General features: G+C 38.4%; 1 protein-coding gene across 14 annotated transcripts in view; it reads right to left on the minus strand.

Annotated features, from left to right (window-relative positions):
• Positions 1–24,415, minus strand: part of RAPGEF6 (Rap guanine nucleotide exchange factor 6) — a 124,009-nt gene that overhangs the window by 35,094 nt on the left and 64,500 nt on the right. For all 14 annotated transcript variants that reach the window (XM_014253127.2, XM_014253130.2, XM_014253126.2 and 11 more), the window contains exons 7-15: positions 12,469–12,600; positions 6,132–6,315; positions 5,151–5,287; positions 4,496–4,654; positions 4,127–4,279; positions 3,471–3,635; positions 2,725–2,832; positions 2,169–2,372; positions 1,388–1,496 (exon numbers count right to left, since the gene is read on the minus strand). In XM_014253127.2, coding sequence (XP_014108602.1) covers positions 1,388–1,496; positions 2,169–2,372; positions 2,725–2,832; positions 3,471–3,635; positions 4,127–4,279; positions 4,496–4,654; positions 5,151–5,287; positions 6,132–6,315; positions 12,469–12,600 — 1,351 coding nt within the window. The remainder of the gene's footprint in view (positions 1–1,387; positions 1,497–2,168; positions 2,373–2,724; positions 2,833–3,470; positions 3,636–4,126; positions 4,280–4,495; positions 4,655–5,150; positions 5,288–6,131; positions 6,316–12,468; positions 12,601–24,415) is intronic.

A 24,415-nucleotide genomic window follows, 5' to 3' on the forward strand; every position in this document is an offset into this window, starting at 1 on the left:
ATTATAGGGGGTTTGTTCTGTTTCTCTCCACATATATAAGGTGAAAAAAAAATGTTTGAATTGTCTTCTCAACATCAATTATTTCTGTAAAGATCCTTTAAAAATCTTTTGAAGATCTTTCAAGTCAGAAATTAAGTATTTTCCATTGAAAATATGATGATACTGGAAGAATGCTGTACTGAAAATAAAGCAAATTACTCATATTGTCCCTTTGAGCAAGGCAACCAAGATTTTCTGTAAAAAAATCCAAAAGAAAATCCAATTAAATGGTACATTTCTGTGGTATAATAAAAGCTAAGGCTACAAGCTTTCCCAGTAGATTTGAATAGAACAACAGGAATTGCTCATAGTCAGTACCAGACACTTAACACTCAAAAAGTCAGGATAAATATCACTGCTGAAAAAAGCCTCAAGATATTAATTCATTAAAATTTACCAAAGAAATCACCTTGAAATTCTATCAGCTAGCAGGAGGAGACTAGAACCCACTTGGAAATATATGTTGCTCACATTTATAAAGCAAATGAACAACCTGTTACTGCCTCAGTTATACTGATGCTTCATTTCATGTAATTTCACATTAGTCTGGACCACCAGTGACTCTGGTTGTTTCAAGATTTTTCTGTATTATGCTAATAAGCAACTGCTAAGGGCTTGAACCTTTTTAGCTGCAGAGTGATAACCATAGTACAAAAATGGAAGAGAAAATCAATAGTGAGCAAGGGCAGGTAACTGGAGGAAGGAAACAGGAAATGAAAACCATCAGAAGATATGGATACAACTATGGAGGAAGGAGCTATCCTGTGCACAGTCTCCCTCTTTCTGCAGCTTTTGTTATTCTGTTGCCTGAACAAGATTATGGAAAAAGAACAGATGACTTGACTGAGGTTTTAAAGAGGTATTTAGGTGTTTATATTCATGATGACAATTAAAAGCCAACATTTATATGCCATGACACTTTTTATATCCCCTTTTCAATTATAAAGGTATTTTATCCTCTCATTCCTACAGCCATTAAAAAAAGTTTTACAAAATCACAGTCTTACATTTTTTCTGTTTCTTGGCAAAAAATATTTTTGGTCCAGATCCCTTGGCTTTGTTTCAGACCCATTGCATGGAGGGACACTAAATCAGCCTAAACAGTCATCTGAGGATTTCTCAGGGAGTTGAAGAGCTGCCTGTGCTGGCTCTGTGCCACCCAACATGCAGCCCTTGGCACAAGAGAACTTATCCAAGCAAAGAGAGGCACAACGAGGGGACTTCTGCACCACTTCTCACCTCAAGAGCAAGTTGGAAAAAAGGTGGAACCCTATTGCACTTATAAAGTCAGAAGGAGTGGAGTTTTTCCTTCACACATAAAAATATATCATCCATAAAGTCTACTCACCAAAAATGTTTGTTTTTACAGTAATGGAGAGATGTGTGTTATTCTTTAAGATTTCCAGAGCTTTTACGAAGGTAATGTTCTCAAAATTCTGTCCATTTACTTCCATTATCTTCAAGAAATAAAAATTTGACTATTAGGAGAACATCTGTCTGACAGACTTACAAATACAAAGGTGTTAATACAGGCACAGTAAGACTTCACAGAAATTACCGTATCTTTACAGCAGCTACAAAATGAAAACATTCCACGTAAAATAACTATTTTCATCATATCAGAGAAGTTATATCCTGTAAATAGGTGAAGACTTCAATTTTTACTTGAAAGATACTTTAAATAAGTTTATTTTCTATGATAACATGACATTCTTGCAATGTATCAAAAATGGTGGATCATGAACCACAGAACTAGTATCACCTGAAAAGCTGGATTTTCACTGAGTGTCACCTGTCACTTTTGATCTGCCTCAGTGAGCTGGGATCAAACACATCAGGTGAGAATCAATCCCACAAAACAATCTGATGGTTTCAATGTAAACATATCTCCAATTAGAAGGTTTCAAAAAATAACCGTAACTTGGTTTCTTTTCCCATTCTGTTTTTGGAATATTTAAATATTTTACATATGTCGGAAACTATTTAATAGAAACCCATTTAACTGATATAAATAGAAGCTGAGCTGTGGCAGTCCCACACTTGCCAGTGTGTACACAGCAAAACATTTCTGTTGAGAACAATCAGGAGGTGGGTGAAACAATATTTTAAATTAACATAATTGTTCTTACCTGGTCACCACGCTTAAGTCCAGCTTCTGCTGCTTTACTGCCTATCTCCACAGTCTCTACAAAAATACCAAACCCCTTGTCACTGCCTCCAAGAAGGCTGAAAAACAGGGGAGAATCTCTGGAAGGTTTTTGCAGGGTGATTTGTCTCCATTTTGCTTTGGCAGCACAGGCAATATTCAGCAATCTGAGATGGCCTTTCATTTTCTGTAAGACAGAAGACACAAAATACAGTGCAATGTTTATTTTATCAGAAGTAGAAAAACAGTTACCCCAAGTGCCAGAAAACAGAATTTTGATTGCAGATTTTCAGATCTTACTAAATAAACCTTGTCCTCTTTTGCAGAAAAGCAAAAAACTCCTAAGTGAGTGACATAGGTATTATGTCTTTTATATGGCCTTTGTATTTTAATTTATACTTAAGAACAAATATGTCCAATGTTAAAAGCCACCTGTTAACTGTTACACTCAGAGACTACAGCTGTTAGGCACCTGTAAAACTCAGAAATTGAAATATGCAGTACCAGAAAATGTGACACTCATTCTTTTTTGCTCCTACCGTATCTTCCAAGTTCTTTTCAAATTCTTCCAGGAATCGAGTCATGGCAGGATCACCTTCAAAGTCATTAAAATGATTGTTCACCCACAGTAACACTACTCTGGTAACCTGTAAAAACAAAATAAATTATGTATACACATATATAAATAAAAGTACCTACGGTTCTTCTCCCATAAACTTTAATCTATAAATACAGAGGAACTGGACATGGAAAAAGAACGTAAAACAGATTACTGTATCTGATAGGAAAAAATACATTTACAGTTATAATCATCTTCTCTTTCCCCGTATTTGTGGGAGCAAATGAAAAATTTAAAAACCCAAGTATTTTTATACCTAAAAGATACTGGCTACATCACCCAATAATTACTGGTGCATAAATCCATCTTCAGCTAAGCCTTCCTCACACTGTTCATGAAAATTACCTTCCAAAGCACCCTAATGATTTCTTTAAAGAAAGCTCTAGTTGTGATAATAAAAAGCTTTCTTCTAAGAAATTTTAGTATTTAGTAATTTTAGTAAAATTAGTATGTTGGACTTCCTCAGCTCAAGGCTTGAACACATAAAAACATTTTCTAACAATAAACAAGTTGACATGATTTAAGTTCCAGACTATCAAGGATTTTCATGAATGTGCACACAGAGTGGAACCTGTTTTTATTTATCCCAGTTTATTAGCAATACAAAAAAGGATTAATTTAAATATATTTTCACCAAAAATATTAATCTCTTAGACTCCAACCAACCTTATCCCTGAGGCTGTCCACTGTGAACCATTCCAAGAGTTTATTTCCAACTTCCAAGGGACTTGTTAGAAATGTTCTGTATGTTAAAAGAAAATCTTCAATGTAGGTTGGATCCACAATAGAATGCTCCTCTATTAAGTGCATGATGAGTCTCTCGGGTGTTGCCTTAAAAAAGGAAATGAAAAAAATAACTGGTATCTCTCATCACTAACTTTCCCTAAAAAGTAATTCAATTTAAAACCACACGAACAGTATAATCCCCTTAGAAAGTTCAGTTATGGCCAACTCAGGAGAAAATGCACCAACACGTTTAAATCAATCCTCCTGCTTCTCTCAGCCCTGACATTTTGCATAGGTAACACCTGGCTAAAACAATTAGTAACTTCCCTTCATTTTATTTTTTAGTAATCAGTTTAAGTACCTTTTTCAGATTAGAAAAAAAAGTCATAAAGACCCCAAAGGGTGCTCCCAATACAAAACTCAGAGTGTGTTGAACAGGTTACAATGTATGTAACTTTATTAAATGGAAATGAAGTAGTTTTTTGAGTTGACACAGACAAAACTGAGTATTTATACTAGGTTCAAACTGAAATTTTGTCTATTTACTAATAAATAGAAGTTTAATAAATTAATGGAAAGCATAGAAATAAATGCACCTTGATAACTATGTGTCCTTTTCTCGTTCCACTGCGATCCAGCTCCCTGTGCTCCTTTACCATCACAATTTCTCCTTCTTCCTCCACTTTATGAGTGTTTTTTTCCACATGGTTCAGAATCCTCCAGTAGTCTTGCTGGGCTATACACACAAACTGTCCCCAAGGACAACAACAGTGATTAAAGTATCTAAAATATTAAAGTATCCCCATCTCCACGCTGAATAACCCCAACTCTCCCAGTCTGTCTCCACATCAGAGGGGCTGCATTTCTCAGATCACTATTGCAGCCTTCTCTGGACCCATTCCAATCTGTTTTCTTTTATTAGAGGCTTACAAATAAGATGTAGTTACACAGAATTGCAACCTTACCTGACAATCATCTACTTTGGTTCTGACCACTCCATTCATGTACTGTTTCTCCAGAGAGGGAGTAATCCCAAAACTATTTCCCATACAGAGACTCTCACTCTTCCCATCAGGATAGCTGATTTCTACTGTGCCGTTTAAAATAACATACCAAGAATCAAGCTAAAGGAAGAAAAAAAAAATATATATATAAAAAGTGAAGCTAATTCAACAACTTCTGTACACTCTAATCTCAGAAAGGCTCATTTTTGTATCCTCCAGTTTGTTATCACCTCTCTGCAATGTTTAATTAATCAAAACTGCACTGTAAGGCAAGAGATAGAGACTGAAACAGGAATGTTCTCAGCTTTCTTCATTCCCTTCAGAACTGATTCTGGAGGGAGAAATGCAGATGAATAGATTGCTTTCTTAATAAGTAGGCTAACTGCTATGATAGATTTGTACCATTTAGTGAGAATGAACATTCTTTACCTGAGTACCCATTTGGTCACTACCAGAGATGAGTCTACCTCATCCCTGGTTGGAGGGATGAACAGCAAATGCCATTCCAGATGTCTTGATCCAAGCAGGAAGAGAGATTTCAAGACAGTTATTCAGGGCACCTATCAGAGCCTGACTACTGACTGATTTAATGCCTCCTCTGGAATCAGTGACTTACTTCCTGGCCGTCTTCAAGTATGATGGCTCCTGCTTGCTCTACAACTTCAAATATCATCACTGAGCACAGTTCTCTCCTCACAGACATGGTCATGTTCGCAAAGGCAGGGAGTTGATGCATGAATTCCAGTAATTGTTCTGTTGGAGAAAGGAAATATTGGTATGATGACTGCAAAGCCCAGGGTTTCCTTGGATTCCTACTCTCTACAAGTCTATAAAATTCCAGTTAAATTCAATCAAAAATTGTTCAGTTGTGTCATATTCCCTGTTAGTGCCTGTGGCTAAAAGAGCCCAGTGTGCACTCTGTCATCAACAGCCAGAACTCGGCTCCACAGCCTTGCTGGTGTTCTGATTGACTCTCATGGCAGCAGTCTAGCTCTGGGTAAAAACACTTCAGTTTCAAACATTTAGAAAAATTAAAAATACCCCTACGTACAGTAATTATAAGCTAGACAGGAGCGTGAAATTATTTTCCAGTCTTCAGAGATGCAATCTGAAGTACAGCAGAAAGCAAATTTTGCTATTGAAATTCCTGCCAACTTCTAGTCAAACACTGCAGTAAATTTTCTTCATTTTAACTGTTTTGCAGTTTACAGTCAAGTACACCTATACTCAGTAATAATATGTTCTCTTTGCTATTTAATAACTAATTCAACAGTTCTAGACAGTCAAAATTACCTTGCTACCTGTCCCATTGCATCAACGCAAACAATGACTGTAAAACCCCCCATCTTGTACATCAGAGAGACTGCTGTTCAAAATACTTGGATTCTCAGAACAAATACTCCCTCAGATGGAAAGAGAAGACATCATTCAACTATGAGTAAAGATCATTCAACTACAGAGCCAAGTGAGACATCATTCAATTATTAAGATATATATTGAAAATTAACTCATTAAACAGTTTTCGGTTATGCTTCTCTTACAGATGTTATATGAAGTAGCCTTATGTAAATTTTACTACTGTGTTTTTTCTCCTCACCAATGTCATCATCAGTTTTATCTGCAGGCTCTTTCTCAAGGCACTCTCGGACAACATCTCGCCCTAGAAGTGGATCAGATGTTCTGTCAATATCTTCATCCTCCTCCTCTTCTTCATCTTCAGAGTCTACAGGTGCTTCCGGAAGACCCGTTAAATCAACATCTCCCATCTCACTTTCTGTAGCCTACACAGAAAACATCAATCAGACAGAGAGTTCAATATCCTCAGTTCAATGATTTATGGTCTGTGATAGCTAATTTTAAAAAAATCAAATTATGTGACCAACAAGTCTAACTATAATCTCTAACAGCTCCCTTTCTGAACACTGAGAAAACACATTCTGAAATCTACTAGATTCTCATTTTACAGCATTTATTCTCTCTTTCTTGTGAATTCATGTGATGTTGTTATTTCACGGTTTGAGTCTAGAGTATTAACAAAATAGTAATATAGTTTAGCAATACCATTGGTTACCCAATGCCTGTGGACCCATTTCTACTATCAGCAATAGATAGCAACACAGACATCACACTGAGCAGACACACAAGACAACAGTGAAAGAGAACAAAATACCAGCAACAAAAAGAGTCACATAGGAATCATTTGCAGTAATTCCTTCTGTACAGTTTAAATGATGTAATGGCATGAAAATAAATTTCCAAACAGATGGAAGGGGAAAAAAAAGTTTCAAATTCTCAGTTTCTACAGAGTAGTTGCTCAGTCACTTTTTTTAAAGCTTAAGCCAGAATGCAAATCATTTTTCTGCTTAAATTCAGAAATTTGAACAAGATGTGTCACTGAAAAGTATATAGCAATTATATAGAAACTTGCAGAAAACAGAGTTTGTTTTTAAATGAGCATATTTACAACACTCACTTTCACTTTGAAGAAATCCTTGAGATTTTACAAAAACACCAAACTAAGGCATCAAGTACCCTGTATGTTTACAAAACATCCACAATACAGGACGAATTTGAACACTGCAATGGGGCAGAGCACAGCTTCTCTGGACAACCTGTACCGGTGTCTCAAAACCCTCACAGGCAAGATTTTCTTCCCTATATCCAAGATAAATCTACCTTTTTCAGTTTAAAGCCACTGTCCCTTGTCCTTGTCACTAGAGGACATGGTAAAAAGGCTTTCTAATAAATCTGTTTGAAGCACTGACAGGATGCTATAAGGTATCCCTGAGGTCTTACTCCCTTTTCTCCATTCTCTGGGGGCTTCACACGACTGCCACAACTGCCAGATGGAGAGTGCCTGCACAGTTCCATCAGCCCAGTCCCTCAGGACCCTCCAGTGCTTTGCCTTGGGTCCCGTGGACTTGTGTATGTTCAGACTCTCAGGTGGTCTCAAACACGACCTTCTCTTCCCACAGGAAGGATTTTGTTCCCCCCATCCCTGCCTTGATGTACAGGGAGTGGAGAGATGTGGGAAGAGCAGCCTGTGAAAACTGAGACAAAAATTGCTGAGTGCCTCAGCCTTCTCCATGTCATCAGTTCTCTTGCCTTATTTAGTCGGGGAGTGAAGCACAATTTCAATCTGGTTTTTTTTTTGTTTGTTTTCTTTTTCTGACTAATGTACCTGTAGAAGCCCTTCTGGTTTTTGTCACATCCCTTTCCAAATCCAGCTCCAACTGAGCCTTGCTGTTCCTGATCCCAACCCTACACATCTGGGCAGTGTTCCTATATTCCTCCCAAGACACATGCCCCTGATTCCACTGTATGCATTTCATTCTTGTGCTTCATTTTAACCAGAAGGCCCTTACTTGGTCACTGCTCTCCTGCTTTTATGGCCTGACATAAAACAATAATCATTTTAAGTGATTTAATCACACCAGATTTCAGTCTTCGTCCTCCTACGCACTCCATGCTGATGTGAGCCCCAATACCTGCACAGAGGAACAGCTTTGTCTTCCTACACCAGAAAAAAAATACTGGGGTTTAGATATAACCTTGGCCTGTGGAGTTTGTCCTCATTTTGTAATTAGCCAGCAAACCTAATAAATAAAGCTTAAACAATTAAAAATATACATATTTCTTTCAGAGAAGGGTAACAATATAGAGAGAGTTAAATCTATTTTACATTACATCACTTTACTGGCTTCTGTAGCTCACATTAACAGTTTTGGAATTAAGCCCAAGTGCAAATTGTACTTGGAGAGTCTCAGCAGCACATGATCAGTACAGCGTTTTATTCATGGACTTTTCTAGCATTTCTTCATCTAAATAGTCACAATTTATACCAACTTCTCCATGCTAAGACAAACAGCAGCACCAATCCTCACTTTGACAGGCTCATGCTAAACCAGAAAAACTGAGGCTACAGGTTCCACAGGATTTTTTATATCCTGTATAGAAAACAGACAAACTACCTCCTTTCTTGATAAATAAGTTATCTTTTGATCAAACTATGAAATAGGAGCAGGTCCTCCAACTGTTTTTCAAAGATTCCATGCAGATGGTTGACAGAATGCTGGCAGGTCAGGCAGTGCTGGAAGGAACAGGAAGGATTTTGCTCATGAAGCCATCTGCAGAAGTAGGTGCTCTTCCCAACCACGATGCTCCAGCTGTTTCCGTTATCAAATATAAAAATCATTCCTAACATAAACATTTATGAACTAATGATGTACAAAATGAAACCAGAAGGTGCAATCCTCAAATCTCACACAAATATGGATTTCCAGGATTGGGTCCATGACACACGGGTATCTATTAAAATATACATCCTTGATAAATATTTTATAGATAATCCATTTTAATATCAAAGCCTTAACCGCAAATGGAATTACTGCTGGACAATGATGTTGCTGCCCACAAAGAGTACATACTCCCACAGTGATAAATGAAGGATTTTGAAAGAAGTGGAAGGAGAGAGAAACTTTCAGCACAGTACTCACAGAAATAAACAGGTAGGAAAAAAACTGGTCACTAAGAGAAGACGATTCCCAGGTATTGATACAAGAACATTATTTCTGAGAGTTAAAATGAGACCCTGTCCAATCACATCTAGAGAGACAACCTGGATTCGCTGTGTGACTGGCTGGGCACTGTAGACCCTGTCCCATAAAAGGGCAAAGAAAGAAAGCTTTCCCTGTGTAATACCTGTTGAATTCTTTTTCCCTGACAACCCCTGTAACAGGTCAAAGCAGCTGCACAAGCCTGCATTTCAACTACTGCATGCACAACCAACCAGCTTCCCCTACTTTCAGCTGAAGATCATAGTTCTGAAATTAAATGTACTTTCAGAAAGAGGTTGAAAGAATAAAAAAAATAAATTTAAATCCCCCTCAAGAAAGAAGTTACTTTAAAAATCATAGGAAACAACTTACTTTTTCCTTCATTAATTAAAAAAGGTCTGCAGCGCAACAGAAAGAGAACTGCTCTGCAGTATTCCAAGCAAGCTGGAATTTACAATACACACATTTGGACATTTTGGTGTCCATGTTTCAGACACCAAAACACTCTATGAAACAATATGAAATCTCCAACAGTGAATAGCAACAGGGCAAAAGAGAAAAACAAATTTTCATCACTTTTTGCATCTAACTCAGGATTTAGCACAATGTCTCCACAGCAGAGCTTACAGGGAAGAATATTCTTCTGATCTCACCTTAAGCTTTACGTTCATCATTTCCTGTTTAACTGGAAATGGGCTTTATTCTGGACTGAAACACAGCTGTAACAAGTGAAACCTCATTTCAACACTATCAATGAATGCAATGTACACAGATGAAGAGAAAATCTTGACATATCTTAATAAAACATGGTTTCATTCTTTGGTTCTACCATTCTACTCGTATTTTCTGATTCTGGAATGATGCTTGTACTATTTACTGCAAAAATTAATGTTAAGATATCATTAATTCAAAAGGTCATTTCAAGGCTCCATTAATCAAAAGTATTCAGAATTTCAGTGACACTAATGATATTCCTAAAGAGTTTTGACATGTGAAGCTTGGCATGATACATGAAGCTGACTGCAAAAGCAAAGCATCAGTTTCCAAATACTTTTCCATGAAAAGCTGTATTTTGTTGTACCAAAAATGCTTTCCATTATTGAGTCAATACATCACACCAAATGCAGCTTTATTACATTTAAAATATACTCTCTACCTTCATAATATGATGACTATTGGGGGAAATCACTTTTCTTGTTTGTGACTTCAAAATCTGTCTATACTGATGTGTAGATGCAATATAATGTGTTAAATATTGTGCAATGGCATTATTATACAACATCTATCTATTACTAAGCAGTATCTAGTGATCACTTAAGAGATTTTTGACAAACAGCAAGAGAATTCTCCAATATTAACTGTTACAGGTACTGCAGTATAACCCATAAAACACATAAATGCACATAAAATAAATCTTTTAATAGGTTACTATTTACACATTAGGCAGATCAGAATGAGATATTAAAAAATCACTAAAAAAATAAAGGGGAGAAAATCACTTAGGGTTGTTAAGGATTTCCCCCACTCATGACATGTCTGTAGGATGTCTTCTCTTCACCCAAAGCTTACCAAATGCTTGATTCTCTAGTGCTATCTTTCACAGTTAATGTCACTATAGCTCTGATCATACATGGTTGTAAAATTATCTTTCAAGATTTAACTCAAATCTGACAGTGGTGACCTGCCTCGGCATCAACCTGGCCACCCAGAAATTCTCTAACAGATGTCCTAATTTCCTCAGGATGCAAAACCAGACAGGTGAATGTTACCAAAAAGGAAATTCTTACCTGGAAAGTCTTAACTCCAAAAAAATTAACACAAAATCTTCAGTCATTTTCACATTAATTATTCCTTAGTGTACAAAATAGCTAGCACCACATTTTATTTGCTATAGTGCATATAAATACGTTACTCTATCATTTCTTTTACTTATATAGCTTTTATTTGTTTAGCAATTATGCTCTTTTGTCATTTACGGATGAGTAGACATAAGGTAATTAATCACACATGATAAAGAGTATTCACTTATTACAAGACACCATTGCTGGAGTGGTATCTTTGTTATCAATAGTATATTTTAAGTACTTTTCACTTACAGCAACCTCTCCAAACTACTCAGGCAGGCAACTCAAACACTCTGCTGTGATGGCCTCGTTTTAAGTGCCAGTGTCCGTGCAGCTGTAAGATCTGTGACACTTTCAACCCTATCTCCAGGCCTAGGGGCAGCATGTCGCTGGGGCTGAGATCCCCATCACCACAGCTGGTCCACATCAGAAGATGCAGGAGCAGCAATGTTGTGGCCCTGCAGCAATCACCTTGGCAGGCCTTTTCCAGCCCCAGCATTCCCAAAGCTGTAGGCTCTTTGACTCTCTCAATCCTAGCCCTAACCTAACATCAATTTTGATGTAGTTTTGATTCAGAAATTTTTTTAAAAGGTAAAAATAATCAAGATACAAAACACCATCTTCCAGCACAGCCTCTCAGAAATAAGAGAATTCATGGAGCATCTTGGAGAGGCTCTCTCAGGGATGCCAGCTACTCCTGATGTAGCTGGCAGCAAACAAATCAAAGGAAGTAGTAAGGCTGTAGATTAAATAGGACAAAAATTCAGAGACACTTTTAATGTTCTAAAATAATTTTTGCTTTAATGTCTTATTTTTCAAGTTCCCTAAGCAATACATCACTATAAACAGATATCATTAATCTGTTTCCAGTATAGAAATAATATCCAGGCAAGACCCAGGAAAAAGGAACAGGTGTCTAAAATCAAGTTACACCTACACCATGCTTAAAACTGCTGTACACTCTGTATTGTGGTCAGATTGCAACTTGGAAGTGGAAAAGCTGTGAAATTACTGATCCACACAAACCCAAGCCGAGTCCCCTCATCAGCCAGAACATAAACACCCATGAAACGAGCTCTGCGATTTGACATGAGACAGGTAACTTATAAAGTGTATTATCAGTAAACAAATGAAGCTATCTCTGACTTTCAGCCAGCTTCTACTGTCAGGAAGCCACACTAGAATTTCCACAGTCAATTAGTGCAAAGTGGGTTTATTACCATGCTTTTCTTTGCAGAACTGAACATCTGCCATTAGCAATAAAGACAAATAATCAAGGACGGTACTGGAAACACCAGGCTGATTTCAAGAGATTTGTTCCATTTCAGAAAGGAAAATGATCCCATGAATCAACAGATGTTACTTTTCAAAGTCACAGCACACTTGGTAGTACAGAAAGATGTGAAAAAAAACAAGAAGAGCTTTGCAAGAAGCTTGTTGAATTTCTATGTCTGTGGGAGTGGTGAGTCTTGTGTGATCTTGTTGATAGTTTTAACATCAAGGAAGGAAAACTATGAAACCAAAGGAGTCTTACCTGATAAATATCAGACAGGCTGCTGCTCCCAGAGTCACTGGCAATGCTACATCCTGACTGGCTCGAAGGGACATGCATCACCTGAGGATGAGGATTGTCGGTGAGATGCATCTTGGTAAGGTCAGCTGGAAGCTGTAAATAAAATGATTATAGGGAAAGGCAGGAAAAAGAAAGGGAAACAAGATGTGTAAGTCTGATTTGAAGAAAGAGTTTTTCATAAAACTTTGGTCACACATTTAAATTTGTATTTGAATTGCTAAATTATTGAATCAAAATCAAACAAAATTTGAACCTGTAACTTGAAATACATTTTGAGAAAAAGCTAGTTTAGACTAAGCTGACCCAATTACACTTTACATTTCATAAAACTGATGGAAAATCATGCACCTTTCTATTAAACAAAGGTCTGGGATATTTACAGTTAAGTGACATACCCCAAGATGACAAATATGTGATACTGGCCACACAGCCCATAGTATTTAACCTTAGCTGTCATTGCAATCCATTATAAAGAAGCAGGATTCCTCTTTATAAGTTCAATTTATGCACCTTAGATCAGGAATACCCTTTAGAAAATATCAATGTAGAACAAAAAGTAATCTTAACAAAATGTTTGGTCTGTAAGGGGCTTTGAATCCTCTTTAAAGAAATGAGTACACAGAAAGAATATTATGCATTTTGGGTACAGCTATGTACAACAGCACCCCTATTTTATAAAACTATCTATAAATGAACACATGCAGATATCTAAATTTTAGTGCATAACTCAAGTTCACAAACATATTCTTTCTACTGAAAAAACCCAGCAGTAGCTTTTAAAGACTCAGAGCTGCATGGGACACTGTCAAATAAACAGTCCTTTAATTCAACTGCTTATTTTTAAAATAACACATATACTTATTTTTAAAATATTAAAATTTAAAAAAATTATTTTCAACTATATGAAAAGCCCATTGTATCAAGGAATCATAGATTCTCTAAGTGGTTTTATAATTTCTAAATTATACCATTTATATACTATTTCTTTTAGAATAAGTTCTGATGCAGAAAAAGTCCAAAACTACTTTGACAGCATCAACTGTTGTCATCAAAATTAAAGATTTCTTCTGTAAAAGAAACCAAATTCCATGCAATTGTGTCAGCTACTAGATATTCAGTCCTACAAATTAAAGGACAGTACTGGAAAATACTCTTGAGCTGGTATCAGCTTCATAAATACTGATTAAACTTAAGAGAAATGATAAACAGCTTTTGATTTAGCATCACAATTCCATGTCCATTATTTGAAGAACATACAAGAGAAATACTTCACCAAATACCAGTTCACATATTTTCTGAAAACATAGGTGGCACCACATGTCTTGCCAAACTATCCCCACACCCAGGAAAAAAAAATGTTGAGACCCTCTGACAAATGCAACATAATTTTACTATCAAAACTGTGATAAGGAACATGAGGGATCTTGCATCCCTTGCAAATCCCAATGACATTCTCACTGGCAATCACTACTCAAATACAACAATCCATATGGGCTATGAAAGAAAACACCACTCTTCCTTCACTATCCTAATTTTTACCTTATTCTAGCTTTGTTTTTTCCTAACAAAAGAAAGTATAAAATATTCTACCTGTAAATTCATATCTATGGTCACATGAAAAGGAGAAAGTCTGAAAAGTAAAAGGTTGCTAAACTCCCACAAAATCACACAAAAAAAACCATACAAGCAGTAAGGGGAAGAAGAAAGGGGGTTGGCAGAATGAAAGTCAGTGAGCTTAAGTTGAGGTGAACTTGATCTAAATACAAAGGCAACACAACACTTTAAAGCCTATGTTTAGCCACCAGAAAAATTTTACAGGCTGAAAATCCCTATTTTCAGGATTTGAGAACAACAAAAAGGTCAAAGCACTCAGGTGACAAAATTCAATCCAGTGGCCAACTGGCAACTTCTCCATCAGCACATGGGGAAGAGCTGACATACACCAAGATGTGACCTCTCAATTACAATAAAATGTGCAATAGTGAAGCTGAGATTTGATTCTGATTTAATTCTGGTCTGGAGCACTGTCTGGTTACTTTTGGAATCGAAATGGCACATTGCATACAGAACCCATTTCTGTGCCACACACAGAAGAGCACTCTCCAGGCTCTGCTTCCAATGGGCACGAGGCAGGAAGCATCACATTCTCCTCCCTGAAGTCTCAGACACCTGGGCATTGGTTAAGAAACCAACATTTCACCAGTGATACCTGGGTGTGGATGGAGGACATTCCTATGCTGTGGCAGCGCTCACGGAGCAGCCTGTGCTGCAGGGTGACCCTGCTCCTGGAGCACCCTGCAGTGCCCCCAGCCACACTCCCAGAGCCACAACCCAGCAAGGTCAGAGCTCCTGGAGCACCCTGCAGTGCCCCCAGCCACGCTCCCAGAGCCACAACCCAGCAAGGTCAGAGCATCACTTGCCAGGGAGGTCACATTCACCAGCACTGTGGCACTCACTGGCAAATGGACAGGGCAAGGCAGCTGGCAGTTACTGAAATGCTGAAGGTTAATGGAACTGAAACATCAAGGAGTTTTAGGAAATTAAAGAACAAATCAGCCCACAGATTCATTGCCTCTAGCTTAAGGATCACAGGTTTTCTGAAAACTCTTCAGCCTGTCCCCACCTTTAAAACCTCCCTATTCCAACGAACAGCTCCAACTTCAGCTTCAATCTTTTCATCCACAAGCAAATCCCATGCTGACTGTGGTAACGCTGACACAAGGAAATCTAATTTAAGCTCCCTTCTATCCAGATTCTCAAACCTTCAAAACAGCTCCAGTAAAACAGTGAGCAGGACCAAGAGCAGAACCAATTCTGCAGGACTTCCCACGAGAACAACGGCAGGTGTCTGCTCTTTACCAACAACTGGTGCTGTTAAAGCCTGTTCTGGCTCAAAGATGGCCCAGCACCCACACATACACACTGCCACATACAGTTTGTCCTTCCTAACTTATTTGAGATTTTAAGAGTCTTGTGATGAGCACTGTTTTCTGTACCTACACTGAGAAGTGAGGCTTCACCTGGTCTTAGGGGAAGGTGTCCCAGCCCATGGCAGGGGTTCAGAACAAGATGAGCTTTTAGGTCCCTCCCAACACAAACCATTCTGTGATTCTGTAATTCTAAGTACTGATGGAACTAGACAATGGCTCTCAAAATAAACAGGTTGTGCATATATTTTGTGTGTCACTTTCACAAAAACCCACTGATGACCAACTCAAAGTACTGCCAGCCTTCCCAAAGGAGTATTTCTAAACAACTAATTAATCAAAACTGCTCTTCAATCCCCCTGCCAGCATCCCTGTTCCATCACCTAAAAAGCACATGGGTATGTACTATGCTCCTGCTGGACTCTGCAGTATATCCTTGCAAAAGACATTTAATGCAAGTTGGATGCAAGGAAACATCACAATATCTCTTTAAATTTGAGAGAGAGATAAGGTTTATTGGAGACAAGTGACCTTTAAAGTACTGCTTGCCACTCTACTCGATCTCACAAAATAAATCACAGCTTCTGTCTTTTGTATGTCATTTTTGTTACCCAAAGTGATTGTTCCTTCTTGCAGAGCTCACTAGGCAGCAAGATACAGGAGAGGATGCTTCTGTACCAACATGATAGCAGACACGGGAAGCTCTTGCTGGTTGTGGCAGGGAAGCTGCTGGAAGTGATATAAAATAGTCTTAACTACTGGTGACTATGACTTTATTTTTCTAAAACTTAAAAACTCTTCTTACAACAGCATCAGTATCTTGAAAAATCCTGTGCTGGGAAACAAGCTCCATGTATCAATACTCAACAATGCCCATATTAGATGCTTTTGGATGCAGATGTTTATATCTGCAACATCTTCTAGCTAATTGTGTGCCCCAGCATTCCCAGACAGGAGAACCTTAAACATCCACAACATCCTACTAAACACTCCAACAAACTTACTTGCCACTTTGAACCACAACAATTTATTTTTTTTCACAAGAAGAGATCATCTGGAGCTGTAATATGAGTGCATCTGATATGCTGGCACAGCCTGTCCCTGCATCAGTGCCAGCACATCCTTGTGACTGACCTTTCTCAACAAAGGGATATTTAGGAACAAACCCCCTGCTGAAATGCCACACTGCAATTCAGAACTGAACCAGAAAGAAAGTTAAGAAAATAAAAGTCATCGTCGACACAGCCACCTACAGCTCTGCACCCCCACTGAGTCAGGAAAACACAGTTGGTGATTACACCAAAAAAATCCTGGATCAACAAGGAATTTTTAAAGCAATATGGCAAACTGCAAGAGGGAAAAAGGAGAGAAAAAGAGACTAAATCCTTCGGAAGCTCATCCTAATGGTAGCATCAGCCTGCCATGCCATACAAACCCAGAAGCACCAGCAGCCTGGATTTGTTTTTTGTTAAAGGAATTTGAAATTTTGGAAGACGGTTCACAGGCTGATCCCATCTCATTTTCCAGGACACAGCCACAGCCAGTCACCTCAGCCAGGAAAGAGAGGAGGTGGGGAGAGAGGACATGGGAGTGTAAAAGTCAGCACTCAGCAACATTTAATAAAAAATGTCATGCACACAATACTAAACTTTCCCCGCAGCAGCCTTGAAAACCTGAGATGAAGACTCCAAAGGTCCACCAGGAGCTTGGCTTTTTCCATCAATTTCATGGGTGCAGTCACCTAGCACCAATGTAAGGGGGACAGCAGCATTCCTGCTGCCAAACTAGAGAAACTCCAAAAACCTCTGCAAGCCCCAAACCTATCCTTTCTCCTATTACATAATACAAATTTTACTTAAAAAGAGCATTTTATTTGATTACTTTTGCTTTTTTTAACAGACAACAGGACATCTTGGTTTTATACAGAAGTACTGACTTTCTAAAAGAAGTTTGGTAACAAGAGAAAAATAATGATGTGATGGTTTCTCCCTGAGACAGCTGAGGTTTCCCACTGCTCTCCAGCAACAACAGTATAAAGTTTAACAAAGGTGAGTACAAGGTTGTGTATCTACACCAAGTCTCGTGTCTGTAATTTTGAAATTACTTGGAGTATAAGTTTTGATCCAGGGTACAAATCACAGGCCAGCAGACCAAGGACAGCATGTCTGCAGTGACATTTGCTTCCCACGTAAACACCATTTACTCTCAGCAGTGAAGTCACACAGAATACTTGGGAATTAAATTAAAACCTAATTTTGCTATAGCAGATTTCAAGATTGCACATGCTCTGTCCAACAGAGCAAATGATGTGACCTTTGATGAGATGACTGTTCATCAACTCGTCTGAAAAGGACACTAGAAGTGATGGTCAGACAGAGGACAACCTCCCTTTGTGTGCTCCCTAGGAAGGGTTTGCTCAAAATAAAGGCTGTAGAAAGTCATTGCAGAGTTTAAATAGAGAGAAAGGCAACCACAGAAGTCAGAAGGTAAGTTTTGTCACAGACTGGCCAAACTGAGACATTTTTCTTTCCTACTTCCCATTTTTTTCCCATGGAAAGAAATCAGTAGAACGTCTTTTGGCAGAGACCATGCTCTTCATTCTTTATTCCCATAGTGATTTACTTCAGGATTTGCTGGTATCTTTGCCCTAAGGATAAGCCACATCTGTGCCTTTGTGCTACAAGTTTTCAAGGTAAGTATCAGTGTTTACTGTTATGCTTTGGGTAACTAAAAAACACATGCTGAAAAGGCATAGGCAACAAGAATTTGCAAAATAGTCTTGAAAGAGGGACACAAAATCTATCAATTATCTTTTTTTTATGTATAATAAAAGAAGCTTCACCACTGTATTTTAACCTGCAGTAAATTGTATGTTTATTAAACATAAATTCTTCAGAAAGATCCCACAGTAAGAACAGTGGCCAAAGGACTCATGGTGAGGAAAAAACTAATAAAGGAAGCACAACCCACTGAACTCCTCTGGTCCATTCTAAATTCAAATTAATGGAAAGAAAATGGGCAATAAAGAATCAAAAGGTTTGCCCCTTTCTTTAATACTGCTTGATAGCAAAGTTTTTTATCAGTTTTTCTAGGAGCCCAGATGGATGTTTACAACCAATGAATGCAGTCTGGACACAGCAGAAGCATCAGCCTCTGAGAGAACAGTCTGTCCTTTTCCAGGCTGTATAAGCAAATTTTGTATCCTTGGTTTTACAGATTGTCAGTAACCTTATACCTTATTTGCTTTTCTGAGGTTCCCTGAAATGTTGCCAGCAAGACTAATATTCAGAAACAACAGAGGATTTCTTTTCCGTGAAACACCCAAGGACCAGAAGAGCACGGCTCTGCGGTGTCAGCGCACACGTGTGGCTGCTGGGGCACTGTAGAACCCCCAACTCACTGTGAAAACCAGCTTTACGAGAATTCTAAGTTTTCAATTTTAAGGCACGTTTATTGAACATTTTGTTTATTGTTTACTGAGGTTTTCCATTAAGAGGTTTTCACTGTTGTAAGCTGGAACCCATTAACGCACAAAAAGCATTAAAGGTGATGACACTGGGTAACCTCTGAGCCTTAGGAAACACTCCTGCTCAGCCTCCATCGTACCCAAGTGGTTTAAGGACAGTAATTTTCCTTCCTCAGATGACACAGAAAGCTGGACTGTCACAAGAAGCCAGTTTAAAAAAAAACCCAACAAATATGTTTGCCTTAAGTCTTAAAAGTGAAACCAAATTGCCAAACTAAGACCACACAATCAAAGAGCTGAACAGGTCCCCAGTCCTCTGAAACAGGACTTCTCCAGCTCCCACCTCTCCCCTTTCAGTAGCCATAGCCTTCCAGTCCTTTCAAATGCCATTTTCTCTTTGATACCCTTGATTCAACACCTTTCATACCTTTAATATTGAACTAGTTCTGCAACAAATTTTACATTCCACCATCTTATTCACAAGTTGCTCTGATGGCCTCGCTTGTGCTTGTTTCCATCATCAGTTTCTTCATTTATACAAGATAACTGATTTAATTTGTTCTACTTCTCATTCCTACAGCCTACTGAAACAGGAGCAACACTGCTCACGCCCACTGACAGCAGTCTCTCACCTGCAATCCTTTCTATGTCCCACTTTCTGCTCTCCTTCATCCCATTAATTCAATCTAAGAAATGAAAAAGGAACAAACCTCTTGAATGTTTTTTCTCGGCATCAGTATATTATTTTAATCATCTCATATATCCTGCCAGTAAATCAACAAGAAACCACTAAAAACCCCGACTTCTCTGAAGTTATTCTGTAAAATTTTCAGTAACCTTTTTCACAAGGATTTGTATAAACTAACTCTGCTTACATTAACCTTTTACATACAAGCTACAATTCTCCTCCAGTTCAAAATACACTTAGAGCTGTGTTAATGGGAGAGGACAAAGTTGTTTCTCTGAGACATAGAGAGGCCTCTTAGGTGTCCACAGAGAGGATAAGATGAGCCCAGCTGCATTACCCATGCTGACATCAGTCCTCAGACTTAATGCATACAAAAACATTTCCTCCTTAAAGACCACAGATGGCTCACCAGTGGCACAAAAACAGATTTCTTCAGCTCTTTAAAAAGCACCAATGATGTCTGGGGGTGAGGTTTTTTTTGTTGTTTTTGAAGCCAAGTGATAACTCAAGCTTCTCCCCCAACAGATCCAGATAAAATCCTGTGCCCTTCAGTAATATGATGCAAAAAAAACTCACTGCCTATCCAACTACACAAACTTCATGACAATATTTATTTCAAAACATGTTTCAATTCACAATCTACAGTATCTATTTCTGGTTTTATCAGTACTACACACATGAATCTCAAAGAAGGACCAAGTTGACATCATTTGTGACAGTCTTGCAGTGCCTCAAAAACTGTATCTAAAGCCTTCCTAAAAATATCTCCAGGCTTACAGTAAGGTAAAAAAAGGATGCAAAACATAAAAAAAAATCTAGAAGAATTAATAATCCCTAGAGGCTGTTCTATGTCAGGTAGCCAAGAGCTTTTTTGGTCTTTGTGGCTCCTATAGCCCATAGAAATTAAAATTCTCTGAAGCATTACATTTCCTTAGTTACAATAAGGTGACATAAGGACAGAATTTCGAACTAAATTCTGGTGTTACCTTAAACCACACATGTAATGCAATTTTAATTTGGTTTTCATATATCTAAATTATAGATTACGACTATGCCTTAGCTCATGATAATGCTAAGTGTCTGACACGCAAACATCACAGCTTGGGAGAAGAAGTGGGTCTGAAAATTCACCCACAAAAAACTGTACCAGTATTGATGAGAGCTCCATTATAAAGGGAATATCCAGCAAGTAAATGTACTTGATGGTTGCAAAAAATTTAACTTTATTAAGATTAACCTTCTCTGGTCCATTCACAAAGTAACGTTTTTTAAAATGTCAAGACCTGTGTGTTTGTTATTTTTGAATGTGGAACAGGAATGTTCAAAAATACTTATTTTCAGGGCCAGAGTTCAAATTTTACTCCTTCCTTTCACCACTCAAAATTATTACAGTAGTAAAAAGTGCCTTGTCTAAATAATTACAGTAGAAAAAGTGTGACAGGCACTAGTGATGCTCTGAGCTCTACAAGGAGCCCAGGAACTCCAGCAACCACCAGCAGCCTGACGTTTGGAAACTCTCATCCTAAGCCAGTACTGCAGAGCACATAAAATTTCACATCTACATCGAACTTCATGGACTAAATAATTTATCAACTCCTACATGCATGGATTGGTAAAATACAGCAGGATGACAATCCCTCTTTACACATCCTCAGGCTGCCACAAGCCCACGTCACATAATGACATGTGGGTGACAATCAGCTCCGGGGATGCACCGAGCAGGGCTCCAAGGACATGGGAGCACGGTGAGCACGCCAATGCTGTCAGCATTACCCCTGAGGCAGGACCTTTGTAAGGAGGCCCTTGGATACTGCACATGCAAAAAAAATCTTCCTTTGGCACTTCCACGTTTTCTTCCTGTATTCATCAAGAAATGTATTCATGGAAGCAAGAGGGGCAAAACAGGGTGGTCCCGACCTAGGCTGTAGATGTAAGGAGAATTCTAACAAAGCAGGTTTAAACCAAAGTCTAGCAGGAAATAAATGAACAGATATGTGTTTATTGTTTAATTTCCCATAAAAACAGTACTTCAGGAAAAGGCTTTTTCTGTTGAAAAGTAGCACAATGTATACTGGCACTTAATTGTAACATATGAAACAGTAGAGTATAAGAAATCTAAGTTTTCTGGAGTAAATGGCCACATAGCTCATACTAAACCATTTTTATCTTAAACCATCATGCAAAAAAATGCAATTAAGAAGTTTTACAAAAAATATCCTGCAAATGGTTACAGAAAACATTATAAACCTTGTATCTAAATGTAAGAAAAATTGTCCTTTGTCAGTCCAAGTCCTCCCTCTCCAAGTCCTCAGGGATCACAGTACAGAGGAACCAGTACCAGGCTCCTACAAGTAACGCAGAGAACCAAAACAATCCTTCTGAGCAGTGGATGAAGGGGAAAGGGATCAGAAAATATAGGGTAGGAGAGACCATGAATACTCTGAGGAGCTGGCTGAAACTCCAGAAATGCCAAAGAGGGCTAAACCATGCAACACAAAGTTCCCAGAAGGGAAGAGAGCCATGAGGAGCCAGGAGAGGAGCTCAGAGAGTGATCACACCAAGGGATGACAGGGCCCAGCTCTGCAATGCTGAAAGCTGGGCTGGAAGCTACAGGCACAGACAGAGATACTGGTGGGACTGACAGAAAAAATAAAGCAAAGGATCTGTTACTCTATTTGCTCTGAAAACATTTAAATTCATACTACTGGGGCTACTTACCATGTAAACACGTTAGCAAAGGATGACATTGAATCAAATCAAGGACACACTATCAAAGCTCTGTTTTTCTTCTAAGGAACTGAAATTAAGTATTTAATTGCATGAAGGTTCCAACTCAAGATCCTGAAGATCAAACTGATGCCTTTCGAATCAGAAGATGAGGTTACACTGATTTTAGTTATGAATAACCAAAAATTGTACCACATCCCTCTGAGACAACACCAGAAATAGGAATGGGACTGAAAAATTACTCCAGGTCTTCTGCTCTAACCCAAACACAAACTTTTACAGAGCAAATGTATCATTATTATGCTTCACATTATTAGATTTTTATCTAAACAGCAGAAAGAGAAGAGCACAGAAGCCTAGAGAAAATAAATTACCATCTACTGCCATAAGGTAAGTTTCACATGCACCTGGGATCTTGAATTAAACTATTTTGCTTCAGGAAAAAAAAATTAAAAGCTTAAATGTTAATTCAAAAATTCTTATTTTCCATGAAAAGTACATTATCGCAAAAAGCATCCATTTTAAATATCCTCCACAGAAACATTATCCAGTCACTCTATACTCCCCCCATCAGACCCTCATGCTTCACAAACACAGTAACTGGGGGTACATTCCAGGCTTGGAAAATTCTTTATGTGCATAAAATTTCTATTACAGAAGAACCCTCTAGAAGAACATCTAAATCATTTAGAGCTCTCCTTCATAATGACTTCATAGCACAGTTATAGTTAATAGTCCAATACCACAAAGAGCATCACAGACAACTGAACAGAGAAAGTCATGATCAGAATAACAAAGACAATCTTACTGAGATACTTGTGAATTTTTGCTTTAAAATACTGTACTGGCACCACAGGAGTTTTATTTAATGTAAGTTGAATGTCTCTTGTCCTTGCCAACACAACCAGCCTGTGGAAAGAGATCTCCACAAATGCAATGCAAAGTCCTCCCTCTTCCCTCATCATCTTCCAGAGCCAGAGTGGCTTGACAGCTGGCATGGCTTGGATCACTGTGCACTATGCTCCTTACTGCTTATCATCCTCACCAGGTTTCCTTACAAATGCCTGCATCTATTCATCTCATCTTCCACAGTCTATCTTTGCAGAAAGGGCACAGTGCCCAGGGTAGACACCATCCCTTAAAATGTGAAGTTCTGCCCCTCTACTGGTTCCTCCAGACACAACTGACAGAGAACAGCCAGCATCTCTCCCTGCCAAGGAGAGGGTGATGATCTCCCTTGGACATGATTCCAATTACCAGCAGAGTCCTGAGAAACACACTGACCTCCACAAGAACGTGGCTGAAAGGGCACTGCAGAAACATGTTCACTGTTCTCTCCCTCTGTTCATCCTCCTTTTACAGCTCTTGATGCAGGGAAATAGAATGCATTGATTGCTTCACGCAAGTCTACTCTGCACCTTTACTTTTGGAAACCAAAAGCCATAGAGTCTCTGGGGGATGAGGGTGAGTGCAGCACTAACCAGTGTGTGCTATGGAAATTGGTGTGGACACCAGTACTCGGAGAATGTCTTCCAGGTGCCCACAGAGCTCCTAAAGCCGACTTCTGTTCCTCCACAGCCACACCAATTAACCTCCCTAGGCTAAGGTTAACCTTCAGAAGTATTCCAGCTTCACAAAAGCCTACGTTTATGATTAGTCATAAGAAATATGACTTCATCTTGCTCTGATTCAACCCACTGTCACATCCAGAACACCTGTAATTACAACAGAGTCAACAGCCCATTTTCAAACTACTGTCCTACACCAGTTTAAAATCAACTGATTAGAACAATTTTGGCACAGATCTACATAGAACTAAGTTCTAGTTTCAAAACAGTATCACAAAATACTTGACATTTTCAAGTAACAAACTTACATATTTAAAATTCTAACATGACTTATTTTGCTGTATTATGTATTATTATAAAACACTTGTCATAGAAACAGATTTTTAGTACACAGCTCAGCTGAAACCAAAATGTAAAAAATTCAGATCTGATTCAGCTCATCAGTTTGCTTAATCCTATGCACACTTCTCCTCAGATCCCTTCAAAAGTTTGGGGGGACTGCAGAAGTTTTGGGGGGCTTGTGGGTTTTTTC

The sequence above is a fragment of the Pseudopodoces humilis genome, chromosome 17, assembly GCF_049639895.1.
Source record: "Pseudopodoces humilis isolate 2021_Gansu_Grassland_sample_001 chromosome 17, ASM4963989v1, whole genome shotgun sequence".
NCBI classification, from domain to species: domain Eukaryota; kingdom Metazoa; phylum Chordata; class Aves; order Passeriformes; family Paridae; genus Pseudopodoces; species Pseudopodoces humilis.